Source organism: Lonchura striata, chromosome 1, assembly GCF_046129695.1.
Source record: "Lonchura striata isolate bLonStr1 chromosome 1, bLonStr1.mat, whole genome shotgun sequence".
Classification (NCBI taxonomy): domain Eukaryota; kingdom Metazoa; phylum Chordata; class Aves; order Passeriformes; family Estrildidae; genus Lonchura; species Lonchura striata.
Window position 1 is genome coordinate 46,951,376 of NC_134603.1, and position 26,143 is coordinate 46,977,518.

Sequence of the window (26,143 nt, forward strand, 5' to 3'; positions counted from 1 at the left end):
TCAAAAAGATGGAGGAAAACAAGATGCAAAAAAATTGGTATCACTACACAAGTATCAGAAAAGCAGTGGACAGGGTAATGACAAAACTGTTTTGACTGGTCCTACAATATTAGGAAGCTCTCACTAAAAGTAGCAGTTTATAGAGAGGTTATTGTACTCCTGAAATTTTTGTCCAAAGGAATTTACAGAAGCAGTAAGAATCAGCACTTCCAAAAATGTTTTAGGCAAAGGTCCAGAAAAAAAGGATTAAACAGAACAGCGATGTGGTCTCTGACATTATTACCCAGTGGCTGTGGATGCTAGGGAAGAATGAGAATAAAGGAGAGCAGAAAGGACTCAGACTCGTAGCATCTCCTACTGCCATTGTCAGAGAGTGAATAATGGGGTAGGCAGACTACTGGCCTGACTGAGTAGGACATTAATTATATTCTTGTGTCAAGGTTGCTAATCAGCACAGTTTAGAAGTGAATCTTACAGTATCTGGCCAGGTTTATTTCAGAGAAAAGAAAATATTATGAGAATTTCAACTTTTGTTATAATAGAAAGCAATTTCTCATCTCCTGTGACTGCAAAAAGCCAAAACCAAAACAAAAAAACCAAAAAACACTCTGAAAGTATTTACAGACTCCAACCCAATTATGCAGAAGACAAATAAAATGTAATCGGGTTTTTGTTTTTCTAAATATGACTTTAAACCAGTTTTGTAACTGTAGGTATGACTTACAACCCTGCAGTACCATGCAGGACTAGGTCTTGTATTTATATTATTTAAAATATTTTCCTCTTGCTTAACTTAATCAGATAAAGATGCTGAAAAGATGTAAAATGAAGTTGTTTGGGAATATGATTGACCCTTCTTTTGTATTCAGCATTGGCTCTGTGCAATCCTTTCCACTTAATTTCAGTTAACAGACATGTAGCCTAAGATAATAGTCTAGGACCTTTCTCTATCCAATGTAGTAGAAAATCACATAATCACAGAGCAACTGAGGTTGGAAGGAACCTCTGGAGGTCACAGTGTCTAATCCCTGTGTTCAAGCAGGGCCAGCTAGGTCCAGTAGTCCAGAACTGTGTCTAGGCAGGCTTCTGAATATTCCCAAGGATGAGACTACACAACCTCTCTGGGCAACCTCTGCTAGTACTCAGTCACTCTCACAGTAAAATAACTGTTTTGCCATGTTCAGATGTCGCTATAGGACACGTGAAAGCACAAGGCGAGCCACCTGCTATTTGCAAGATAAAGAAGAAAGTTTATTTTCTGACTCCAACTTTTATACTTTTTCAAAGGTGACAGTGGATTGGAGAGTGAATGGGCCACCTCTCCAAAGACATTGGACAAACCACTAGTACATCAAGTTTCTCCACCCCCATGAAGGAATGCAAAACAATATGTTGTTTATAGAAATTGTGTGGGAAAGTTTTCTAGCAGAATGTAAACTCAGAAGGCTTTAGAAAATCTTAAGAATCAGGGCGACATTCAGACAGAATCTCCTGTGTTTCAACCTTTTACCCCAGGCACACAATGCAGGCTCATCTTCAACTTCGTGCCCACCAAGACCCCTAGGTCCTTTTCTACCAAGTTTTTTTCCATCTTGGCCACCTACTCAGCCTATAGTGGTACATGGGTCTATTTCTCCTCAGGTGCAGGACTTTCCATTTTTGGACTCCATGAGGTTCCTGGCAGTTTATTTCCACAGCCTGTGGAGGTTTGTCTGGATGGCAGCACGACCCTCTGGTGTATCAGCCACTGTTCCAGTTTAGGAGCACATCAGGAGCACACATGCTGAGGCAACTCTGCCCCATCATCCAGATTATTAATAAATATGTTGAACACGATCAGACCCAGTATTGACCCTTGAGGTCCCCCATTAGTCCTGGCCTCCAAATCTTTAGAGACCAGTCATGGCACTAGATTTTAACACATACCACAGACTGGCCTGAGTGATTTTCTGCTGTTCCTGTCCCTTTCTACTGGCCTTAAAAGAAGTTCAAAGCCCTAGTTTAGGGTACATGCCTAACTTTTGAGTGATTAAAGCTTCTGCTGCAAACTGGCCGTGTTCAGCCTTACAGTGATTTGGCAGGTCACACACAGCACCTGCAATACCTGAATTGTTTGCCTCCATCAGTGCTTTATTGAAGCTGGCACTTTGTGTGCTTCCATAGTTGCTCCTAATTCTTTCCACTTCTGCTTCAATTGGGACCAGTTCACCCAACACACTATTGGTGACAGAGTTGGCATTTTCTGCCATGCTCCGTGCACTGGTGATGATGCTGTCAATGTCACCTGAAACACACAGAAATGAACATGCAAATTCTTACGGTAACAAATGAAAGGGGCAGGCCAGAAGTGATCCCTAGGTAACAAACCTCTGTTTATCCCATTGAGATTATTTTGAGCAGTGACAAGATCAATTTTCAGTGCATTCGTCTTTCCATCAGTGACATCAAGTCTTTGCTTTAGGTCTTCAAGGTTAGGACCAATAGCTGCAAAACAGTGAATGCCCCATGAGCATTTTAAAGAAAAATATCAATTTTCTGTTGATGGTGTTGCAGCACTTGTCTACACTTTTATACAGCTCATGCTGCCACTGAGCATTAAGTCCACTGCAAAACAAGTACAAGGCAAAGAATTTGCTGGACAGGAGGACTGCAAAGGTGTATAGCATAGCAGAAGCTAGAAATCTACTTTCTTGCCTTTTTGCCATAGGGAATAACCATGACAAAAAGTCCCACTGTAATGGAACTTGCATTTTTTCATTGAACGACTGCTGAAGGGCTTTGCTGAGATGTGAAAATTTATGATTCAAGGAAAATTTCTCATGCTGTGTCAATTTTACTAGTACCACTTTCTTTCTTAGTACCTTGCAATGTCTTTTTGGTCTCCTGTGCTTGATCCATGAGTGCACTGCTCTCAGTTTTTAACCTTGCAGCTTTTCCTGATAGGTCTTCTCTCTTCACAGTCTGACAATAAAAGCATGGTACTGTAAGATCACTTGATAATTACATTAAAATTTAAAGAGTAAAAGAGAGAGCCCAATCCAATTTAAAGAACCCCCGATTCTACTGAGATCTCATCTGAAGAACATAACTTTTAGCAAAAACTACCCAGATTAATTCAAGCATACTACAGCCTTGGTCTTTAGCAATCTTAAAATGGATTTTAGGGCGCTAAGAGGAAATTGCTAGCATACAGCTGTTGGATATTATACCTCTGCTGAAAAGCTTGTGGGTATTAGTAGTGCAGAGTAAAAGAAAATACCTGAAATCACCTGCAGTGATTACCAGGCTTGCCTTGTAAGATCTCTTTATTTTTACACTGAAAGCAACAGTCAGTACTCATATGGGCAGTCTCATCAGAAAGACAGTAATTGGCCTGGTTAGTGCTGAGCCAAGACTAATTAATCAACATGCAGAACAGCAACCCATATAAAAGGTCACGGAAAAATAAAGCATGCCAAACACACAGGTGTTTGATTTTGGGGCTTCTTCGATAGTTAAATAAAATAAAAATCCAGTTTTAACAACTTTACCATGATTTGGCCACTTACTGATACTTACTGATAAAGCTGAGTCAGCTGCTTTCCCAGCTTGGTTGGCTGCCTCCTCTGCTGCCTTGATGGCACCAATAATATTGTCATAGGCAGTAGAAGCTTCCACAGCACAGCCTACCAACTCGTCCCTCCTGGCACTGTTCTTTATTCTGTGGGAAACAGGATTAAAAATGCAGCCTTCTTCCATGGCTGTGGCATGGATTCCAAACAGACCTGAACTTGGTGTTTTCTAAGTTAACGCAATACAGAAAATGGTTTTCAATTAGATCTGTAACTTCATTCTACAAAAATATCAATATGGAGATAGACCAACATGGAAAGACTCTTCAGAAGACAGCATAAGTTCAGGCATATGGAAAAGCACAGCTGTGAGACTCCAAATGATTAAGACAGAGAAAATTCACCAAAGCATATGGTCAATAATAAGGCACCTCAATCACAGCCCTCCAAGTACAATTCAGCTAAGAGGAATTCAGAGAACTGTAGATGTCAGACCATTAAGTAACTAGAAGACCTTTTGTGTTTTCCCCAAGAACCAGCAGAGCAGCTCTGGAATCAGAAACAACAGACAAAATCTCTTCTACCCACTCCTTGTGAACTATACAGCTGTCCAGTACTAGCTGCCTTGTATTTGTGAGAACAATACCTTCTTAATTTAAAAAATTCACACTGAAAACTAACAAAAAAAATAATGGAAATGTGGGGTTTTTACCCAAGAATTTTCCAGACATGTTAGGTATTTTGGAATTTAATTTTCTGAGACTTTCTACTTGGCGTAACAACAAAATGCCAACAATTTGCACAGGGAAAAATAAATCAGGATTTCACTTTTTCATTTTGTTCTGATATATTACAGAAGGCCTCCAAACTCCCTCTCATAATTCCAACGCAAAGTACAAATAATGGAGAGAGAATCACTTGATTCCTTTCAAGTTTATAATATTTTTGTTTTTCTAGAAGATTTCTTGAAGGCTGAGAAAACTGACGGAGGTCTTTTCCTCCATAGTGCTGAGCAGGCATGTCTGAAGACTGCCAAGACAGCCATTTATTCCAATTATTTGCCTCAATTCTTTGATATCATATAAGCATCCCTGAGTATGAGTACCTGAAATAACTACAAAAAATATGCTAAACATCTTCCCACTCTGTATATGAGGATTTTCTCTAGCTAGTAAGATATTAATGAAGTGTTAGTACAGCAGTATAAAACAGTATTATATGGGTTCACACTTCTAGGGGGAAAAAATCAGGAAAGATACAGGAAGATTTGCTTTATGGTGAAAAGGAAAATTTCTGCACATCATGAAGAAGCAGAAAAAGACCAACTTAATTTCTCTTTAGCTTTGCAAATGGTTATGAAAGCAAGTGAAATTACAGACCATTACAACAACTTCATTTTTGTTATGTACAAAATTACTCATTTACAGGAATGGCAACATACTCTTCAAGTTGTTTTGCCAAATCTTGCAAAGATTTGGCGTGTTCCTCGGCCCTCACCACCAGTGGTTCTTTGCTTGCTGATGACAGATTTGCCACTTTTTCATTCATATCCTTCCTTGCTCCATCCAGCTGAGCAGCCAGGCTTTCATATTCCTATAGTTTTAAAAAGATGTAATTTTATTTGTATTTGTACATGTTTCATTTTGTCCATGTATACTTCAGTGTTACACATACCTTGCACCTGAGGAGACCAAAGGGAAAAACATTCCCTACCAAGTTACTGTGCAGGTTACTGGAAATAACTGGCAGTCATTATATTATGCTTCCAGACCCATTACATAAAAGCTGAGTCAGAGCAAAGACCCTTCTAGTCTAGTATCTCGCCCCTCTGACAGTGGCTAAAAGCAATTAATCAGAAATAAATACAAGAGTAGAACAATTGCTTCTGGTACTTCTCCCAGATGTTCTCCCAGATGCTGATACCTGCAGCTCAGTGTCTTCCTCAGACACATCACAGTCCTCAACAATCCTCTCTTACAGAAACCTGTGCAGGCAGGCAGAATCCTTTTCCATCAAGGATGGACTGTGAGATCCTTTCTTTCTTGACAGGCTCAGATAAGCCTCATCTCTAAGAAGATATTGGGGTTTTTAACCTTCTCATAAACGTTACCTCTTTGCTCTCTTGCAATAATCCAAGTACACTCTTAGCTTGTGTCAGGGAAGACCGGGCTGACCTCAGAATATTCATGACACCAGTCTGTTGCACATTTGTCTCCTCAATCCGTTTCTGAGGAAAAAGGACAAGTTGAACACATGTGATTTAGTTAAGAAAAGGGGCAGGAAAAGCCGTATCTTGAAACCAAAATTTAAAAAAAAAAAATCAAATCAAAACAACAAACCCAAACCTAATCTAGCTTGCAGTAGGATTTACCAAGGGTGCAATCACTTTTTTTTCTTAAATGAGTGTGCTACATTTCAACAAGTGATACATTTCAACAAGACCACAATTAAGTGAATGTGTCCTGCGGCACACACTTATTCCTTGTACTATTTTACTAGCTCTAAAATTCAAATACTGCTTAATAATAACAGCTGTTCCTTGTCCTGATGAGATCTCAGCCGCTGTTCTGTAGAACACTAATCCCAAATAATTTAACAGTATTGCACCCATTTTTGCTCCCATCTTTCATTGCTGTTAAAGCTAAATACTTTGAAGAACTTACTATGAAAAGCACATCAGCGTCAGGAATTTGGTCTAGAAAAGGAAACAAAAGCACTAGTGGCAGCTGGAAAGAAGTACTGGGAAGAGACTCTCCTCCCCTGCTCTCATCAGAGCTATGTCTTGGTCACACTGCTCTGGTCACACAAAGAGACCATAAGCAGCAGTACACCACATTTACACCTGTCCACACACCCATCAGAAGATGGAACGAGACCCTGAAGAAAGTCTAAAGAATTAGTGCTGCTTATCTTTGTGAGGTCAAAAGCAGCAACCAAAACCACTTCTTAATCTTCTGAGGTTTAATTTTTTTCTCCTGATCGCCAACATTACCTTAATATCTTCTAGCAGAACTGTATTGTCTTTGTTTAAGCCTTCAGCCTGCTTGATTTGAGCTGTCGCATCATTCAGAACTTCACGAAGGTCAGTGATTTTGGATTCATAGTCATTCAGTGCATCCCTCACAACTTTAATAAGCCCACGATTTTCTTGGTGGTACTTCTGTAGTTCATTCTTAATACGTGCCAGTACTGCAGTATCAGGACCAGAAAGAAAAGTTTTGTTCAGATAAGAAGGGAGCCAGCAAAAACTTTGCTAAAAAGGCCTTGACATTCAGGATTATAAAGCTGTACTTGTGTGAACTGAGCATTTTCTGCAATGCTAATTTCAGTGCTACTATAGCAAAGATACTATTCAGCATCTCGCTGCATCAAATCTGCTCGCTAGTTTGCTGCTGCAGACACAGAACACAGATAAATCTTCTCTTAATTAAGTAAGGATGATGCTGATCTGAAAATATGAATTTTCTTTTCATATGGAAATAACATAATTTCATCAACAATTTCATCCACAATGTAGACATCTACAACTGTGCTAGTTATCAAAGCCTCTTTGGTAATCAATGGAGAGATACGAGCACATTTAATTTCAAAGAATATAGGAACACAAAAGATGTCAAATTAATCACACCCTTTAGCATGCCCGTTTCACTGCTGACAAAATAGAATACAGAAGAATCACTCAGAGGTAGGTATCAATGTTCAAGGTTGATGGAAATTAACTGTCACTCATATGGGCTTTCACATTCCTCCACTATGCTCCTGGTTAGGGGACAAGCCTGCAAATTTCTTGATGTCTCCACTGTCTGGAATCGAGTTTCTGAATGTCCCAGTCAAACACTTGCAAAGAACATGACAGAGAGTAAAACTAGTGCAATTAGAACTCGTGAATCTCCTCATCCTTGTATGACCTGGCCCTTGAATTATTCTAGCAGCTTCGGAAAATCTGTTGTTAAATTAAACATGCAGTTCCTCAAAAACAACTCTATGTACCACTGCCTATCTCTTACAATACACAGAAGAATTTAATAGGTGTGTTAGGATTGGCTACATCTTTATTTTACTGAGATTGACCTAGTTACAAAAGAAGGATCTACTGAGTTTCTTCCCCAGCTCAACCCATTTTCTTCCATAACACACTAAAAATTCCTTTAAATCCCCTCCAGAAAAACCACTTTCCTGTTGACCAACAACAGCTACGTATCTCAGGAATACACTGCAAAAGGCCGCTCCCTCTACTCCAACCCAACCAATAATTCTTCAGATTTATGACTGAACTTTCTAGAGAGTCAGAAGCTGAGAGAGGAAGCACTTACACCGCTGAGCTTCCACCCGCTCCTTCTCTGCCTCAGCTTGAAGCTGGCCAAAGCTGCGGCTCCGCATCTCTGCCATCATGCGCTGAGCTTCGGCCAGCTCTTCAGAGGCATCTCCCAGGGGCAGGTTGTTACCTTCTGCGTTTGTGCCAGATATCTGTTCCAAGAGCACTGAAAAAAAAGCACTGTCAAAGTTAAAAACAGGGCGTGCTTAAGCCTATTCAAAATGCTCAAATGACAGAGCCAACATCTTCTCTGAGATGGATCTGCTTCATTAATTAATTCAGGAATAGGCATGTCTTATTTTTTCCTTAATAAAACAGATCCATTTTCCATTAATTCTATTAAGATTAAAAGTATCCCATGATACACAGTCAGAGAGAGCAAGATGGCCTTGGCCTTGAAATTTGTCCCAAATCACTATGTTCACTGCAAAAATTTTAAGCTTCTAACTTTAAAGAGCCCAGGATAACAACCCAGAACAAAGTTAGACTTGAGTGAGGATAGTCAAATTTGTTGCTCGAAATGTCTCTGTAGTAAAGCTTCTCTGTCCCTTTTCACTTCATAAGGAAGGTAGGATCCTAAACTAACATTATATATTAGATTTCTAATAGAAAGAGTGAATACTACAGCTGTGACTAAATTCTGATTTACAAAGTTGTTTTCTAAGAAAACTTCCTATGTGTAATTAAGAATATTGTAAGTAAGCTGAAAAGATGATATAAAACAAAACATGAGTTGAAATTACTTTTTACCTCGTATATTGTTGACCACTATTTGTATTTGTGAAACCAAATCCTTTCCTTTTTGATGAGTTTGACCAAAATTGTTAAATAATCTCTCAGCTTCTTTGTAGTTCATTTCAGCCTAGCAAGGAGAAAAAATATTAGATTAAAAGTAACTGGACACAGCATGCTAATACATAGTCAGGAGATATGTACTTTTAAATTGATTTGGTAAGTCACCTTTTCCTGGAGAGCATCAACATCACGATTTAGTTTAATGAATTCTGTCTCCAACTCATCTACCTTTGAACCTTGATTGTGGACAACAGAGTGGTAGTTGTTGAGTAAGACCTGAAAAGAAAGGAAAAAATTAGTCCAATAAATCACCCACTGCACAGCAGACAAAAAGCAAAAATTTCACTGGATTAAATCTTGACCCAAGGTAAATAAAAGCAGAATTATTGATATGAAAACTGAACCATTACTTCCCAAAACCTGGGGTTTTTATTTGTGAGTACAGCAACTGCTATTCCAACCAAATAACACTTTTTTTAGAATTAATTTTGGTAATAGCAAGTGGAATGTTAGGGGGTTTCAGTAAGGCAGAAACATGAAATGCTTGAAATGGACATAGCTAGAGGGACACCTCAGAGGTATAACTTCCAAGGTGGGCAGGCCACAGAAAAAGCAGATATACTGATTCTGTTTCACAGCATGATATTGAAAATCACAGCTACCTTCTAACAGGTGAAACCCAGTGCCACCAGCATCTGATATTTGGAATCCAGGGTTGATGTATGCCTTCTTGCAAGTGACAAAATTATGGCAAAGGTTCCTGAGTTCATTGCCTATCCACTTAATCTTAAATCCACTTTTCTGTTTCTGTTTGACTACCTTTAAGTCCTTGATGCGTGTTTCCAGGTCTCTCATCTGCTCCAGAGTGTGGGAACTTGCATGGACATTTTGCAGCTGAGACTTGATGAGCTGAAGCTCGTCACCTATTGTGCTCAAATCCTTCAGCAGTGTAATCACACAGCTGTCACAGGCTGGAGGGAGCAGTGGAAATCAATACATATCATTGAGATTTAACACAGAGAACATTTCACTGAACACATTAGTAATGGTGGAAAAGCTTTCAAGCTTGTCACCTGGTGCTGCCAGAAGAGCAAAGGCAACAAAAAGCCTGCAGCATCAAGGAAAGCAACTTAAGCCTGAAGTAAGGAGGAGGTTCCATTTACACTTGACTAGACGAGCACCTCTTTAATAATTTTTCCAAGTATCTGGTTGAACGTTTGCTTTTAAAACATTCATGACAGGATATCTCAGTCCTTTTTAAACTATGTCACCCTTAAAAGAGTCATCAGTATGTATTCAGAGCAGTTCTATTTTATCACTTACAGTCACAATCTTCATTGGGATCCACATCTTTTGGTTCATTATTGAAACATTCTGAAATCACAAGAATGTCATTAATAACCAAAGTCTTCTTATGGAAATACTACTGCATTTTTCCCTCACTTTTCATGTTTGGCAGCCATTAAAACACATTGCTGCCCCTTCATAAATCCATACCCACTGTGAATGAGCTGAAATGCTTAGATGGCTTGAGCCTGCTCAGAACATTCAACTCCCACTAATGTCTTGATGAAAGCAACACCTTTTCCATCCCTCAAAGGAAACCTACTGTAATCCTACAATATATGCTACTTGGGATAGGAGCAGGAGACCCTTTCACACCAAGTCTGCCAAATGTATTGTAAGAATTTGTCTAGAATAATACCACCAGGACTGGAGACAAGATTATATTGTTAAAGCAGTTTATCCAGGACATGGGTTCAAACCCTTTATCTACTTCAGTATTCAGGTTCAAACCAGGTTCTGATTCCCCAAAGAATGTCTTACCCACAAGGAACTGAGAAATATTTATGGCCTTCCTTCATGCCTGTCACAGCTTGGAAGATTAAGGTATTAATCAAACTTGAGAGAAATCCACAGTGTGTGTGTGTATGGATGGAAGCACTGTATGTAAGACAAGGCAAGCAGCTTGGGCCACAGATACTGGTCATATATAACAAATATTGCCCTCAGACTTTCCAACAAGCCTGCACAGGTGACTTCCTGTCCAATGCACTCTTCTGTTTGGTTTTTCCAAACCCTGTTATAAGAAGCTCAACAGTCTCCAGGTGCATGTGGAGTAACATCCTGGGATACCAACTTCTAGGATGCAGGAGAGGAACTGGCTCCTAAAAATGCAATCAATAGGACAGGAATCTCCCCATCTTGATGCCCAAGTTCCTTTTACAGGCTTGGTCTCACCACCAAGCTCTCATCTCCTCTTGAAAATGAAAAGGGCCATGCATCTTGGTCAAAGATTGAACTTGATGATCTTGAAAGTATTTTCCAACCTTAGTGATTCTATGTCTTTTACTCTAAGGGAAAAGGATGCACTCAGTATAAGCTGCCACTGTCAAGAGTCATCAACAGCTTGCAACTTGTGAGAGGACACAGTGATAAAATTGGACCTGAACTTTACCAGCAGCATGAAACAGTCTGGAACAAACTGCCTAGCTGTGCCATTTCCTTTGGCACTTGCACATTAAGTCATCAGGAAGTTAAATGGGATTGGTAGTGATCGTTGCTGCCAGAAGAGACAAATCATAAAGGATATATTTTTAAGAGAATGAAGGAAATTCCTCTGAAATGCAAACATCTGTGTAGTTCTGCTGTTGTGTAGTTCAGCTAACAGCAGGCACATTTCAGCTGTCACCGTGAAGTATCAATTAAATAAAACTATTATTACAGCTTGTGCACCAACATCAGCCAAGAAATGGTAACGTTCTGGCCAAGAGCAGAACATCACACAAAAGGAACTTGCTAGAACATGATCACAGATGGACTTATTCCTAATGCAGAAAAAGAGACAGCTGATCAGGAGGTGTAGTTGGAGGAAAACAAACTGGCTTGTTGAATATTGCCCTACAGATTAGTTTGTCCTAGCAAACTGTGGCTTCAAAAAATAAAGGAATTATAAAACATCAAATACTGCTTGGATGTGTTCCATACAAGGTATAATAGAGATGTATTACTTTAATGATGAAATATAAAATGAGAACAAGCTATTGAAAAATTGCACCAGCTGCCAACAGCAGTTCACATCACCTGCTGTTTTTCTGATTTCTGTGGCCAAGGAAAGACAGTGGGTTCCTTGGAGTTACTAGATTAGACTGCAGGATGAACATCAGTGCAGAGAAATTAAGAGGATAGAAATATTTGGAGTTATTAGTTGGAAACTTCATTAACATATGAGGAAGACAATCTGTTTACAGGGAAGAAAAAGTGAAATGTCATTGGTGAATGAAAATATGGAAGAATCAAGGACATTTCAGGAGCAGTGGCCTCTGTGTTTCTGAATATAAAGGAGTATCCCAAGGGACTGAGGTGAATTGAGGTAAAGACACTGAGGAATGTAAGATCAGGCCCTTTACTTCAGAATTCTAACAGATAAAGCAAATATATGCCCATTGCATTATGTAAGAGCTTACTAGTAGTGAGGTACATGTGTGACTGATTCTGGGAAATCATGGATGTTTTAGCTAGAAGAGCAGAGTAGCAGGATTTATAAAAGAGCCTCCTGAGTCAGGTTCTAACTTCCACTGCAAATGCAGACATCTTGGATACCTAAGACAGCAGTGCCTGAGGCAGACTGAAGATTTTGCTAAACTGTGCCAAATACATTTTGAAAAGGCATTTTGAGGATGCTCAGTTTCCTAAATCCATAACACAGACTGGCAGGATATGATTGAACCCTGTCAGCAAAGGAACCATGATACATTTAAAAACACAGTCATGAAACCAAAATAAAGTCAGCAGTATTTATGAAGGAAAATACAGGACAAAACTGTTTAGAAGGGTAAACCTGACGACTCAGGGACAGCCCTTCTATTATTGTGGTGTTCTGTTTTAGGAAATCTTACATTTTGTAAAAAAAAAAATCTACATTTTTTGTAAGTCTAGATATTTCTTTCAGTTCAGCTTATCCAAGTACCTTCCTTCTTTGCTTCCCAAAGATAAAACAATGCTCCCTTCCATTCAGAACAATGCTCCATGCACAGGCCCTCACGTACCTCCAGTCAGGTGGTCACAGCTAGCCAGCTGTCCATTATTATTACAGTTACATTTCTGACAGAAGCCTCCATATTTCTGTGGATTTCCAAAATATCCAGGAGCACAGCTAGATAAAGAGATACAAGTAATTCTTATTAAATTATTAAATAGTTGAAGCTAATTTTGTGAAATATACCTTCCCTTGAGATAAAAACCCAGTTATTCGCCTGAAGAAACTTTCAAGAACTTTTGATTTCATGTCTTGACTTAGACAGAAATAATATATTCTTGGTTTACAGTATCCTCTGCACTATGCTAAAAATATCTTTGTGAGTGCTGAAGAATTTTTTTCTAAAAATAAAAGAACTCCCACAGTGCCCTTGCAGGAATAATTCTCTTAGTCTGACAAGAATTTGACAAGGCTTAACCAAGCAAACCATGCTATTCTGGCCTGTGATCCCACCAGAAAACACATACTGAGGGGGATCACACTGCAAGCACAGCTGAGATTTCAAACAGCAACAGCGCTGAATGACATCATCACCCTTCTGCTTCATGACACCCCCTCTTGCCTCCTGCCAGCAAAGCAGTCTGTGTAACTGATCTCTATACATTTTAAAGGTAAAATGTATTGTTCAGACTGGATACCTAACATTCCTAGAAGTCACTCTGTGGTAAGACTTATAGGGGTGATAATGCAGGATCAAAGGGCCATGATGAGCAGCTGAGGTACAGCTGTACCTGGAAAAGAAAATACCTATAACCCACAGATCAGACAGGGTCAAAGGCACCATGTCCTACTGCAGGTCCAGTCTTCAGATGTGACATCATGACTTATTAGCTTCAAATTTCTGAACCAGACAACACCACTCCATTACACTTCAGTTCTCTCTGGATTTGAAACTCAGTGAAATTGGTTCCTCTGCCTGCCTGAAACTGCCATGCCGTTCCTCTACTGCTTTGCCAGACTGCTGCAATGTTCCAGCAAAAGAGATTACATCAACCTATTGAGTGTAAGCTCCAACTGTGGAGCACATCAGAATTATTTGGGATGAAGGGTAGGATGCTAAATGTTACATGTTGCTGTCGGATAAGACCATTGAGGCACCACCATATACACTGGAGGAAAGGGGAAAATGTTTTTAACTTGAAAAAGGGTGAAATAAGAGGGAGTAGGGCACTTCAGCAAAGAGGCAGACACCTCTTTTCAGTAAAAATGGTGCAGTCTGTGGAGAATTGCTAACATTTCCCCAGGGAGCATTAGGTTTGTGACTGGAATTACACCACAGCACCATTCTTCAGCAGTTGTTCATGTAAATAGCTACTCTTTATGGACATGCATACTGTGCATAGGTGCATGTCCATATGTCCACATGTGTCTGTCCCAGTACAGGCATCCCTCCTTTTATTGTATCTCTCAAAACTCCTGGTTTTGAGAGACAGGCTACTCACCGTTCACAACGAGCTCCGGTGTAGCCTTCTTTGCAGAGACACTGGATTTCTTCACCATTTGCCACACAGCCAGCTGCAAATCTTTGAGAAGAAGCAAAAATATTATTGTGAGCATGTGATCAAATAGATTTTACACTCTAGAGATTCAGTTTAATGACTTTAAGATTAAAAGTTTTTACACCACCAAATTACTTCTCAGCTAATTTAATTGCCTCTAGATAATTTACTGTGACTAATTCTTTGAAGTTTCATATTTTTTTGTGCAATTTCCTCAGACTCAAAAAATTGTCATTTCTTGGCCCTGTGGACTGAGTATAATAGTTCACTACCCAAATGTATTACTAAAATAAACCTTAATAGTGATGTCATAAAACAAGTCTGGGTAGCTATTTTATCTTAGTAGGCAAGAATCAATAGCTTGTGCTAGACAACATTTCCTCATGTTTGTATGTGTCCTTTCCTTTTTCCTTTCCTTTTCCTTTCCTTTCCTTTCCTTTCCTTTCCTTTCCTTTCCTTTCCTTTCCTTTCCTTTCCTTTCCTTTCCTTTCCTTTCCTTTCCTTTCCTTTCCTTTCCTTTCCCCTTTCCTTTCCCCTTTCCTTTCCCCTTTCCTTTCCCCTTTCCTTTCCCCTTTCCTTTCCCCTTTCCTTTCCCCTTTCCTTTCCCCTTTCCTTTCCCCTTTCCTTTCCCCTTTCCTTTCCCCTTTCCTTTCCCCTTTCCTTTCCCCTTTCCTTTCCCCTTTCCTTTCCCCTTTCCTTTCCCCTTTCCTTTCCCCTTTCCTTTCCCCTTTCCTTTCCCCTTTCCATGAGAACATTAAAGGATATTTTTATGTAGTTAATGTTTAGGTGTTTTTTAACCAAGGCAAAGTAGAATTGTGCACAATTTTTGGGATCCCAAGAATCTGGTTAACACAATGAACTTTTTTTCTCTGTTCTTTCAAGGAGATTTGTCTAGATTCAAAGTTCAATGTTTGTGAAGGAGAAGGCTGGAGGGCCATGTTTGCTATTTTTATTTTTTAATCTATGAACAGTTGGATGAAGCAAGTCTGTGTATCAGACAGAGGTCTGCACTAAGAATCACTGGAATCTGACTGGATGGAAAATTGTCAAGTCCAGTAATGCCAGGTGGGGTGCCTTTCCTGTGTCAAGAATTATATTCATGACCCTAATCTGCAGTTATGAAACTGCAAAGGTTTATGGTCTCCCTAGATAATTCAGAACTCTGAAAGCAAACGATGACTAAAAACATGTTCAGTCAGCCTCAGGCAAGCACCTGCAGAAGAGACTGTCAAAACCAGATCTTGTCAGAGAGTTTTCTGATAAATGATAAACCTGTCTATTGTCTAATGGTGTAAATCTCTTACTTAAGGTTAGGTGGTGTGTGCTAATGCACCTGGCACATACCATGTGGTGTCTTTAGCAATTTATAGTTTAGGGTTTGTTTGGTTTTTTTAAAATTTTATTGATTTTATTGTTTTATTTATTATTATATTTATTTTATTTTATTTATTATTTTAATTTTTATTTAATATTATAAAATAATTATTTTCTTTATTATTTTAAATTATTTTATTTATTTATTATTTATTATTTTAATGATTTTATTTACCATGGTTTAGAAGTGACCAGTGATAACAATCTGGCTAAATATATCATGCATTTAAAATGCAATTAACTGCCCAGTTTTAAAAGGCTGGCAACCTTATTAGATACAAGTAAGTTTCATTTTTTCACTTTTCATCTCAGTATGTTTGCACTTCAAACAGAACTTTGACAGGAAAAGCAATCATACTCTTTTAGAGTTCTAGATATGTGCTTAAGACCTTAAATGTTTTTATATTATTTTTGAATCCTAACAATTTTTCTGAATTCCTATAAAAGGCTTGTTTCACTGTTTTCTCTTATCTTCTAGCCAGAGTAATGGTGCTAAACATCTTTCATTCCAGTAAAAAAGAATGATTCTGGATATGCCCAGTAAGGGAAGAGACCTCATTGTATATTTCTCATTATGAAGAAAGTAATGGTGGTTTTGGAAAAAAGCCCATTCTACTGTCTGGGGCTCCCCAAGGCTATGAGCAGTGTGCCTCTTGAAGTTCAGGGTCTGAATGAGAATTGGAATACCCAGCTTATTAAAAAAGTCAATGCTGTGAGACAGACCACCATGGTCTCGATATGAGAACAGAGAAGAAGACCATTATATTCCTGTGGTAGCAGAGTTTAGGCTTTGGGGTTTTTTTTCTCTCTCTTTTTTTTTTCTTTTTTTTTTTTTTTTTTTTTTTTTTTTTTTTTTTTTTTTTTTTTCCTCCCTTTTTCTTCTTCCCTCCCCTGCTTGACTCTTCTTACAAGCTTTTACTGTACCTGTTTGTATATGGGCAAGGGCATTCCCGGCAGGAACCCTGAGTGGCATCTCCAAAATAACCATCTTTACAGTGCTCACATTTCTCCCCAGCAGTATTATACTGGCAGTCCTTGGAAAGGAAGTAAGCAAGACATTTAGCAGTACTTTATCACTCACTACAGCTTTACTATTATTGTAAAAAATACAGTCTATTTACTCAGAGAATATGTTCTTTTTCTTCCATATAATCAAGCATTTATTGCCAGACTGCCTCCACAGCCAGGACAGAACAGTTTCAGTCCACTTTCTAACTGTACAAAGCACAATTTACTCCCTCTTGTGGAAAAGCAACAGATAAAAAAATTGAATTTAAAAGTTGAAATTAAACATAAAATAAGTTGAAATTAAACATAAAATAAGTTGAAATTAAACATATTTTTAAAGAAACTCAGCCAGATGCATAGTTAGTAAAGGAGCATTCCATTAATGCTCTCTCTCTGTCTTCATATTACAATTGAAAGTCTCTACATTTACATAAATCTTTAAATTTTGCATCTTAACACTTAGAAGGCAGATACCATCTAAAAGTATGCAATCAATTGAGTCCAAGTACATTCCTTTAAAAATATCATTAAATAAATACAAAAATGTTTCTCTTAGTAGATTCAGACCAGAATTGAATTTCATGTAGTTTTTCCAGTGTATGTGTTACTTGTATTTGTCTGTAATAACTGGAATAAATAATAGAAAGCAAAAGCTAAGAATACAATTAAAATTGATGCAGCTGATCCCCTTTTCCCATGATAAAATTGTTGGGAATTGTATCTTGGTTTAGAAGCATTCTTAATTCTAGTGCTGTCTAATTGTCATACGTTTATATTTTATGGGTACAGAATAAGGAAGCTGTCTTTGCATTACCTAAAGTGTCACTAATTTAAAATAGATGTTGTTCAAATACATAAGCAGCATAAAATACATAAGCAACCATAAGAAAAATATCAAATGACTAACAGTCAAGGGGCATTCGCACTCTTAAGTTCTACAACTGTTTGTCTTCTGTGCAGCAGACTGATCAAATGTCCCACAGAACAGAAGACTTACTAACAGAGCAAAAGATGGGAAAAAGAAAGCAGGAAATCAGCTGGAAGCAGTCACTGAGCAACCTGTGCTTCCATTTCAGGGACCTCAGTGGCTCAGGGCTATGTTTGAAGACCCTACTACCATGACTGGCAGAAGAAGGGCATTTTTCCCTACAAATGGGAAATAGCTCTGTGTCTCCCATCTTCTCTAAAAATCCATTCTCCTTCACATTTCTTCACACCAGATTCCCTCAACCATGAGCTCTTCCCTCAAGTGGTAACCCCTAATTTGTTTTCATTTTGGTTAAAGAATTATATCTGTGGCTCATTGATAAAAAGTTCTGGTTCTGGGAAAGAACAGGAGAAGCTCCAATTCCCAGATGAGTCATTTGACACGAAGTTAAATGCCAAGTATCACAAAGGCACTATATTTGCAAAAGAAATAATTTTAAAATGTGGCCTCTATAAAAGCTGGTGCATATGTTCCTGCAAAAGCCTAATAGAAAATTCAGACTGTTTCTGAAAAATTACTGTCAGTTTTCATAATCCTGAATAATAAATTCAACTGTAGAAAGAGTAAAAGAGATCTATTTAAAATATATGTGCTGGTTTCATCTTAGAGCAACCTCCTCCCAGAAGTTTATCTCCTGGGTTTTTGTTTTTCTCACTCTGTCTATAGAAACTGAAGCAATTTTTTAATTGCAAAGAAAATTTCAGCTATTTCACATATAAGCCACCCTGAATGTGCCCTGCTGCTCCTCTAGCTACATGACATATAAAAGTTGGAGCTCACTAGGCACAGTGCAATGAAGCCAGAGCAGCAACCCACTCATGAGTCTTCCTTTGAGTTTTACAGGGTCAGAGATACCCCTGGAGTCACAGACCTCCAAACCATCTAGTATTGCAAACACTAAAGGAAAATTTCCATCTGACTCCATATGCACCCATATGGTACCAGGCAGTCAGAGCAGTGTGTCAGGGCCACAGCAGAGCCACTGAGGTCACGTCAAACACGTGGGGCTCCGTGACATGAAGCAACATGCCATGGGATAAGCAAGTCTCGGCACCATGCTGCTGCTGAGGGAATGTGCCTTCCAGGAGGAAGGGCAGGGACCACAACACACAAAGCCTGATTAATGGCAAAGAAATGCTTTTTCCCTTCACATGAGAACCAAGGTCTTCATTCTTGTCCACCTCCCCCTGCCCTCCATTGTTCCCCTCTTCCAGCAGCACTTCTCTCCTTCCAGCAGCATGTGGAAGTGGGAGAACGACTGCCTGAGCCAGGGAGGGCTCTGCTGCTGCACAGGGGAAGGAGCCAGCCTGGGCTTAGCCTTTCTCACAAAGCTGTGTCTGGAGGTTGTCACTAGAAGGACACTGACAAATGCAGATACTCAGGTCTGGGGCTCCAGGTGAGCAGCAGGAAGCCAAGTGAACAAGCTTTGCACTTTGGATGTGGAACTTGATGGCTCCACAATGGGAAGCCTCCTTGTCTTCTCTGCACCATGTCGGGTTTTTGTCCCATGGCTCCTCTACAGAGAGGCAAACTTGCTCTTGGTTGGGCGGAAGTTCATGATGGAAATAAAGGCCCTCAGGGCTTTCATTTTTCACCACATTATTCTGGATGATTTCGCCTGCCTGGGACCAAGGGCTCATTTAGCTCTACATATCTGAAAGTTAATTCAGCTGTGAGAAGGACAGGATAAAGAAAAACCTATATCACATACTTCATGAGGTGAAAGTAAAATTTGCCTTCGTAATTCTAATCTGAAGTGAAACTTCTTGATCTTTCTTGCTGTGCCGCAGCACTTTCCTGTCACAGCCTGCCCTGCCCCTCCAAAGCAGGAGCCTGTAAGTCATCTCCCAGAATGTGCTGAATTGGTTTATAGTTTCCATTAAAGCAACATGGTTGGTTGAAACAAAGTCAGGGAGGATGACATAACACGCAGGAATGCACCGCAGGCAGAATGGATGCACTGTGAAGAAGGAAGAAGTAACAGAAAAGACAGACCATGAAAGATGTTGGCAAGGTGCTCATTTGCACAGTAAATGAAAAATTAGTAAAAGCCTTTGAAGGGGAAATTTTTCAGGATAAACTATTCAGAGAAGCATCATGGCTATACACTGGAGAAGCATAGTCAGCCAAGTGTCACACTTCCGTTGCTGAGGGCTGATCCCATGGGGCTGCTTTGGGTTTAATACAGAGTGCCAGGGAGCAAAATCTACCCCATCATACCTTCTGTAACAGCTGAAATCTTCTAGTTAATCAAACTTCTATTTCATTTAATCTTATTTAATTCAATATTTTTTAACCCATCTAGCTGTAGACTATGATTAGTGGAGATCCACTGAAACTGATTAAACAAGATTTTGCAAAGCCCTATGCTATACATGAAAGTACTGTCATTGTTATACAAACATATCCTAGTACATTTTTATAAAGCTCAAGACTGCATATGTCAGGATAAGACCCAGGTTTGTTATAAATAACTACAAATGTTTCCTTATGTACAAGTTTGGTGACTTTTTTGTAACCAGGTGCTAAGAAAAATTACAGGGAAAGAAAGAAATGAAGACAAGAACACAAATTATTCCAATCAACCACAGTTACATTAAATGTACATTTAAGTGTACACATCTTATGCAAACTAACAATATAAAATTTAGAAAATGAGACATGCTTGGCATTTAACAATACTGTATGGTCCATAATGCAGTAAGATAAATGTTTTTTTCTTCTTTTCTTCCCATTAATTTACTAAATGTTACTAATTACTTACAATACATTTTCCTGTACCATCTTGACATCTATTTGAATTTCCATTGCAGTTGCAGGGCACACAGCGTCCAGCAAATATTCCTTTGTTCTCACGATAAAATCCAATGCCGCACTCCTGGACATCAAGAAGAAAGAAAAAAGATTGGTGAGCATTGGTAGAAAGTTTTATATGTTACAGGATGTGTATTTTGTTTTCCATTTTCAAGGAGCAGTGAAGGCATGAATTTATTTTCAAGTTCTCCTAAGCTCATAATGTTGTTTAAATTTTTTAATGCAGTAAATAGCAATTAATGGAGATGAAGAAGTTTCATCTGAACCCTCTGCTTTAGACACTTCGGCAGCGATGATTTAATAATTTTGACTCTAACCTTAGAAAAAAACACATTTTCTGTGGCTACGTAAAAAGGTGTAGAATACGATTTCTAAACCACAGAAAAATATTTGAGTACAAGAACATTGTAGTGTGAACTAAAGAAGAGCACCTCGAAATCTCACATACTAATTAGTGGTTATATCTTGATAATAATTTCACTAGAGTGTATTCATTGGAAACAATTCTGGATACTTTTTACATATATTCATCATGACTTCCACACTTTAGTCTACCAAGAGCTAAAGCCACACCTAGACATAGCTAGGTGATGTAACAAAACATACAGTGGTCTAGTTTCTAAGTACAGGCTTGCCCTGGAGACTGGGGAAACATGAGAAGAATGTTCCAGCTACTGAAGGCACAGGAGTAGGAGCACAGCCTGTCAGATCACAGTTGGATTTTAACAAGGAGCTGAACCAGAGGGACATTCTGAATGAAGAAAGAGACATCAAGTTTGTTCGCCTACAGCAGGGAGGTAGTAACTAATATGTTAAAACCAGGCTCTTGCTTGGCATGAGCAGGGAAATTAAGCCCTTCTGCATACAGATCAAAAATTCACACCCATCTTCTCCTGGAATACTCTAGGCACACCAACCACACTAAACATGACTGGACTTCAGTCTGTCCTTCCTATTCTGTAGCTCTTTTCCCCTAGGAACTAATCTGGTGTGGTGCAAGGAGGAGCTTACAGAAGCTGGGAGAAAGCCGTGCTCCCCACGAAGCCAGCACCTCCCAGGTTCCTGCCTCCAGCAATGTTCTTTTGAGCTGCACCTATGCCTTGCCTCTGCCTCACAGGCAGGGGCTGGCCCCAACAACACGCAGAAAACAAGCGACAGTTGAACTCTAAAGACATAAATCTTTCCTTATAGTAAGTACACCACCAAGATTGACGGAACCAATCTGAAGAGCAGAGGGTCTGTGGATGGTGTCACAAATCACATTCCAGTGGTTGGAGGGATAAGTATTTATGCAGAGGCAGGATTAACCAGAGAATTTTTCAATGATAGAACTACCACAGGGAAAAAAAATAGCCAACTCTTGCAAAGCAGATTCCAAAAGGAATATTGAATTATTGCTGTTGAAACAACAATCACTACTGGCACCTTTGCCTTTTCTACATGCAGGATAACTAAGGAAAAAAAAAGCATGCAAGTTACTTATACCACCAACAGCTTTGAATACTGACTTCAGTGTGAGCTAGGACTAAATTTAGAATAGACAGTTGAAGCTTTTCAGACATATTGTTTTAAGGGCGAATATTTTCACTGAACAACAGGGAACCAATATACACAGCCTTGGAAGAAACCAGGGCCTGAAATACATTAAACAGCATGACTAGAGTAAAATATATGCTCTAATGCATATACATTTTATTTACTTAAAGTCTCTTTTTTGAGAGAAAAATAAACCAGGCATTTAAAAAATACATCTAATTGCATTTGGAAAAAAATCTCTACAGTCTTTTGTTTTTCTATTTATGCTGTCTTTAAAATGACACATTTGGAGTATGTGGGCACTTTGTTTTTGAAGCAGCATTTGTGATTCCACACAAATGATAAATTGATTCCACATGAAGATAAAGCTCCAGGCACTTTCAATTGCTTTTTAGGATCATTGTTTTCAAGTAAACAGCAATTTAAAACAAACCTCTTGTACAAAATTTTGTTAGTAAAATACTTTGAGACAAATGATTAATCTTCTCATTACTTCTATATTAAGTAATATATAAGTTGTTACCAAATCAGTTCATTTAAAAACAAAGTGAAAGAAGGAAGGAAGGGAGGAAGAAAAAATGAGAAGATTACCTCTTTTGGATAAAAATCCATTTGAACTTGTTGCCACTGACTCTTCTCCTGAAGATGGGGATTATAGAGCCTCTGCTGTATATCTTGTGCTAGACAATGCCCACAGGACACTAAAGCGACAACCAGCCATCCTATATTTCTTGGCCTCTGTGCTTGGGCCATCATTTTACTTTGGCTCCCCTGTGAACATTCGCTGCTCTCCCTTTGGTGCTCGCTGCTCTTTCTCTTATTACGCCCCCTTCCTCTCCAGCTTCTGACTCAGATTAATGAGGTTCTGGGCTGGGATGGGCCCCACCTTTATCCGTGAGTCAAATTGCTCAGCACACAGCACTGTTCCTGAGGTTAACAAGTAACTCTGCAGTTCCTGTAGCTCAATATATACCTAAGTTGGGGTGTGGCAGGCATCACCTCCTCCCCACCTAAGGCAGCCAGACAGAGCTTGGTGATTAGAGCAGTAAATCACTGCCTGAGTAATGCTGCATAAACATACAGGGCTTACAAACTTCCCCGTGAGTGTCTTGATCACTTCCTTCGGCTTTGTATTTTCACCAGGTTACATAAAAAACACCAAAAGCTTAGTTTACTAAGGCAGTATGTTGAAAGCAATGGGATGGCAGTAGAATTTTCCGTCAATGCTCATAAATGTGTGTGTGGCACAGAGCAACACAAGTGTGAAAAAATCAAAAATATTTCCAGAATGGTTACTCTATAGATGATGAATTAGCTGCCTTGAGCAGTGGATGCACACACAAAATGTAAGCCAGCCATACATGGTTTTGTTCAGTCTCTCTGCAGCTGCTCCAGCCTGGATATTATTCATTCATTCTCAATTCAAAAAGGTTTTTCAAGGTTAGACAGCAATTGCTACTTTATGGTAATTCTCAACCATTTTCTGAGAGTAATTCCTCATATTTTGTGCATTTTGTACACTGCTTATCTCTCTGGTGCTTTATTTTGTTGCACTGAGTGCTCACACATGGCAGTCGCCAAGCTCTAAGCCAAGTAAAACGACAAGCAAAAGAATTACACTACAGGAACTGCATCAGGAACAGGATATACAGCTGTAGTTCCAGTCTTTGGCTAGCAGTATTATTTTTCCAAGTCTATGCTATCTTTCATAAACATATCTCCAAATATTTTTTGAAAATATGTTAATTTCAGATTTCACATGTTTTTCTACACAAATAGCATCCTGAATTATCTGGGTTCAGGCTACTTCCCTTGGACCCTGCTAAAACAAGAAACACCAGGACTCTTCTGTACTGTGTATGGTCTCACAGATTTCAATTAAGTAAATTCTGACCTTCTCTCTAGTAAAGTAAGAGATTATTCAGCCTCTCAGAGGGCATCATGGAAGAATCCCTCTTTATAGTGCCTTACATATGCAAAATTGCTTTTGCAGTTCCATAAAAGCAATCACGAGTAGAAAAACCGCACGGTGCTTCTTAGGCGATGAAAGCACTTGAGCCATTGAAAGTGCACAGTCTTACAGGAAGCACACTTAATTACTTTAGCAACCACCCTGCTCTTCTAACTAACCCAGTATGTATAGCTGTAGGCAAAAGACAGAAGGTAATGGCACAGTATGGAGGCGAATGTTTCCTACCTGGCATGAGTCACCGGCGTACTCGGGCGGGCAGGCGCACACCTCCACGCTGTGCGCGATGCTGCCGCTGCCCTCGCCGGTGGCTTCCTCCAGCCCCACCTCGCCAAGAGTCAGGCGCTGGGTCTCCGTGAAGTACAGGGCCCGGATGTGCAAGCCATCCAACCTGGACAGGATTGTCATCAGCTCTTCTCGGGATACCAGCTTACCACTGCCGGCGTGCCTGAAGCTGCCCTGCACAGTAAGGGGTGCAAAATGAGCACAGCGCTGCAGCTGCTTGAAAGAGTAGCTTCGAAGAAGACCAGAGGATAGAAAAAGAGAGAAAACATCCATGGAGCAGACTTGTCTAGTGCCAACTGGTGTGAGGTAATAGAGTCCAGGAGAGCAGGTGCACAATGGGTGTGAAAAATAATAATGAGCTTAAAGAAAGGGACGTAGCTTTGACTGTGCAAGGTAAGTATGACTCTGATGTATTAAAAAGTGAAGAAGCCTGTAGCTTCTTCCTCAGTCATCCAAATTTCTTCAAGGTATCACCCACCAAACCATAAAAAATGTCAAGGAAAATGCTTTTGTTTTTAAGAATAAGTGAAGTCTTAGAAACCAAATCTTTCAGGGCTTTCTTGCTGCTAATAAACACATCGTTGTTGAACATGGAATTTGGCTGAATAAACATCTTCTTTGCCTGCATATGAAATAAATTACCCAGTTCGACCTTCTGAGCACAGGTTTAAGGTAGGAATAATCCCTGCTGAATTCACCTACTTGAATGTTGTACACCCCATTCTAAACTAGAACCTAGACACCAAGGAAAACAGATAACAATTCATTCCATCCCTCTTAAGTACAGTCTGTGGCTGCAATGAATCACCTTCTATTGAGCACTGATTCAGCATTACTCCATTGGCCCTGGAGGGAATGCTAAGGGCTACATTGGACAAGATGCCGAACCCAGAGGTGCTAAAATTAGGTGTCATGAACCAGAACCCAGGTTCAATGTGGCAATAGAGAGAAAAAATGGTCTTTATATTTAAGGTCTACAGTGTTTAAGTTTATATTCCTCACTGTTACCTTGTATTTGGTATTTCTGCACATATTCTGCATGTGTCTTTTTTTATGTGACTCTGGAAGGAAAATAGAAGGATATTCCTTTTTCAGTTCTTACCTCAACCAGCTGCACTCGGCCATAATAATGACGATCAGGCAGTGGGTTGTTGGGATCCATATAAACAACTTCCATTTGTTTTCCCTATGTGAGAATGAGGATATAACATTGCTGTTCCACTACTTGTTATGGGAAAGTGTTCAGATGCAATAAAATTTGGTGAAGCATGCTAATCCTGTTATTTGGGGAATCAAAACTGAGTAATACTAGGAACACTAAATGTCTTTTTCTCAGGAAATTGGTATAGTGAGCACTGTGTTCTGGTGCCAGCAGGATTTTCACTGCTTTTGCATATTAACAACCTTGCTTTCAAGTAAAACATCAAGAGAATCAAATTAATGCTAATCAACTTTCAGAGGAACTAGTTATTACTTTAGAATAAAAATGGGTTTGCATTTTGAAAACTCTTTTTTGCATCCTGGTACACCAGCAACTATGGGTATTATGGTAGCAATTTATGAGGTACATTTCCCATAAGAATCCTAGAGCATTCAATTGGTATTTCTGATACCGTTGGGAGTTTCAACAAAGAGTAAAAGATTTCAATTTTGGCTCTAAAGTGGTTAAATTAAAAACCTGTCAACCTAAATTGCATTTTTATTTCAGTCCCTTGAAGTCTTATAATTATGCTTAGTTTTATGCTGAAAAAAATCTCACAGAAAATTAGATTAATTACTCATAAAATCCAGGGCATCTTTTGCAGAGCTGAGGTCATACTTGTTGACAAATGTGCAAGGCATTGATTATTTTTTTTTTTCCACAGGCATATTCTACAGAGAAAATCCTGGTTTATCTTTTTACTTGCTCTGCAAATCAGTTATGCTTAATTATATGTTACTTTGGCAACAGAGATATGTTGATGGCTTTG

At 39.2% G+C, this 26,143-nt stretch overlaps 1 protein-coding gene across 1 annotated transcript in view; it reads right to left on the bottom strand.

The window, feature by feature from the left end:
* LAMA3 (laminin subunit alpha 3) overlaps nt 1-26,143 on the bottom strand; it is a 106,536-nt gene that overhangs the window by 16,229 nt on the left and 64,164 nt on the right. The window contains exons 39-56 of the mRNA XM_031503734.2: nt 25,276-25,359; nt 24,117-24,347; nt 20,334-20,447; nt 16,498-16,607; nt 14,143-14,223; nt 12,711-12,817; nt 9,985-10,035; nt 9,481-9,632; nt 8,827-8,937; nt 8,617-8,728; nt 7,865-8,032; nt 6,544-6,740; nt 5,662-5,778; nt 4,993-5,144; nt 3,559-3,700; nt 2,862-2,961; nt 2,368-2,484; nt 2,105-2,284 (exon numbers count right to left, since the gene is read on the bottom strand). Coding sequence (XP_031359594.2) covers nt 2,105-2,284; nt 2,368-2,484; nt 2,862-2,961; nt 3,559-3,700; nt 4,993-5,144; nt 5,662-5,778; nt 6,544-6,740; nt 7,865-8,032; nt 8,617-8,728; nt 8,827-8,937; nt 9,481-9,632; nt 9,985-10,035; nt 12,711-12,817; nt 14,143-14,223; nt 16,498-16,607; nt 20,334-20,447; nt 24,117-24,347; nt 25,276-25,359 — 2,326 coding nt within the window. The remainder of the gene's footprint in view (nt 1-2,104; nt 2,285-2,367; nt 2,485-2,861; nt 2,962-3,558; nt 3,701-4,992; nt 5,145-5,661; nt 5,779-6,543; nt 6,741-7,864; nt 8,033-8,616; nt 8,729-8,826; nt 8,938-9,480; nt 9,633-9,984; nt 10,036-12,710; nt 12,818-14,142; nt 14,224-16,497; nt 16,608-20,333; nt 20,448-24,116; nt 24,348-25,275; nt 25,360-26,143) is intronic.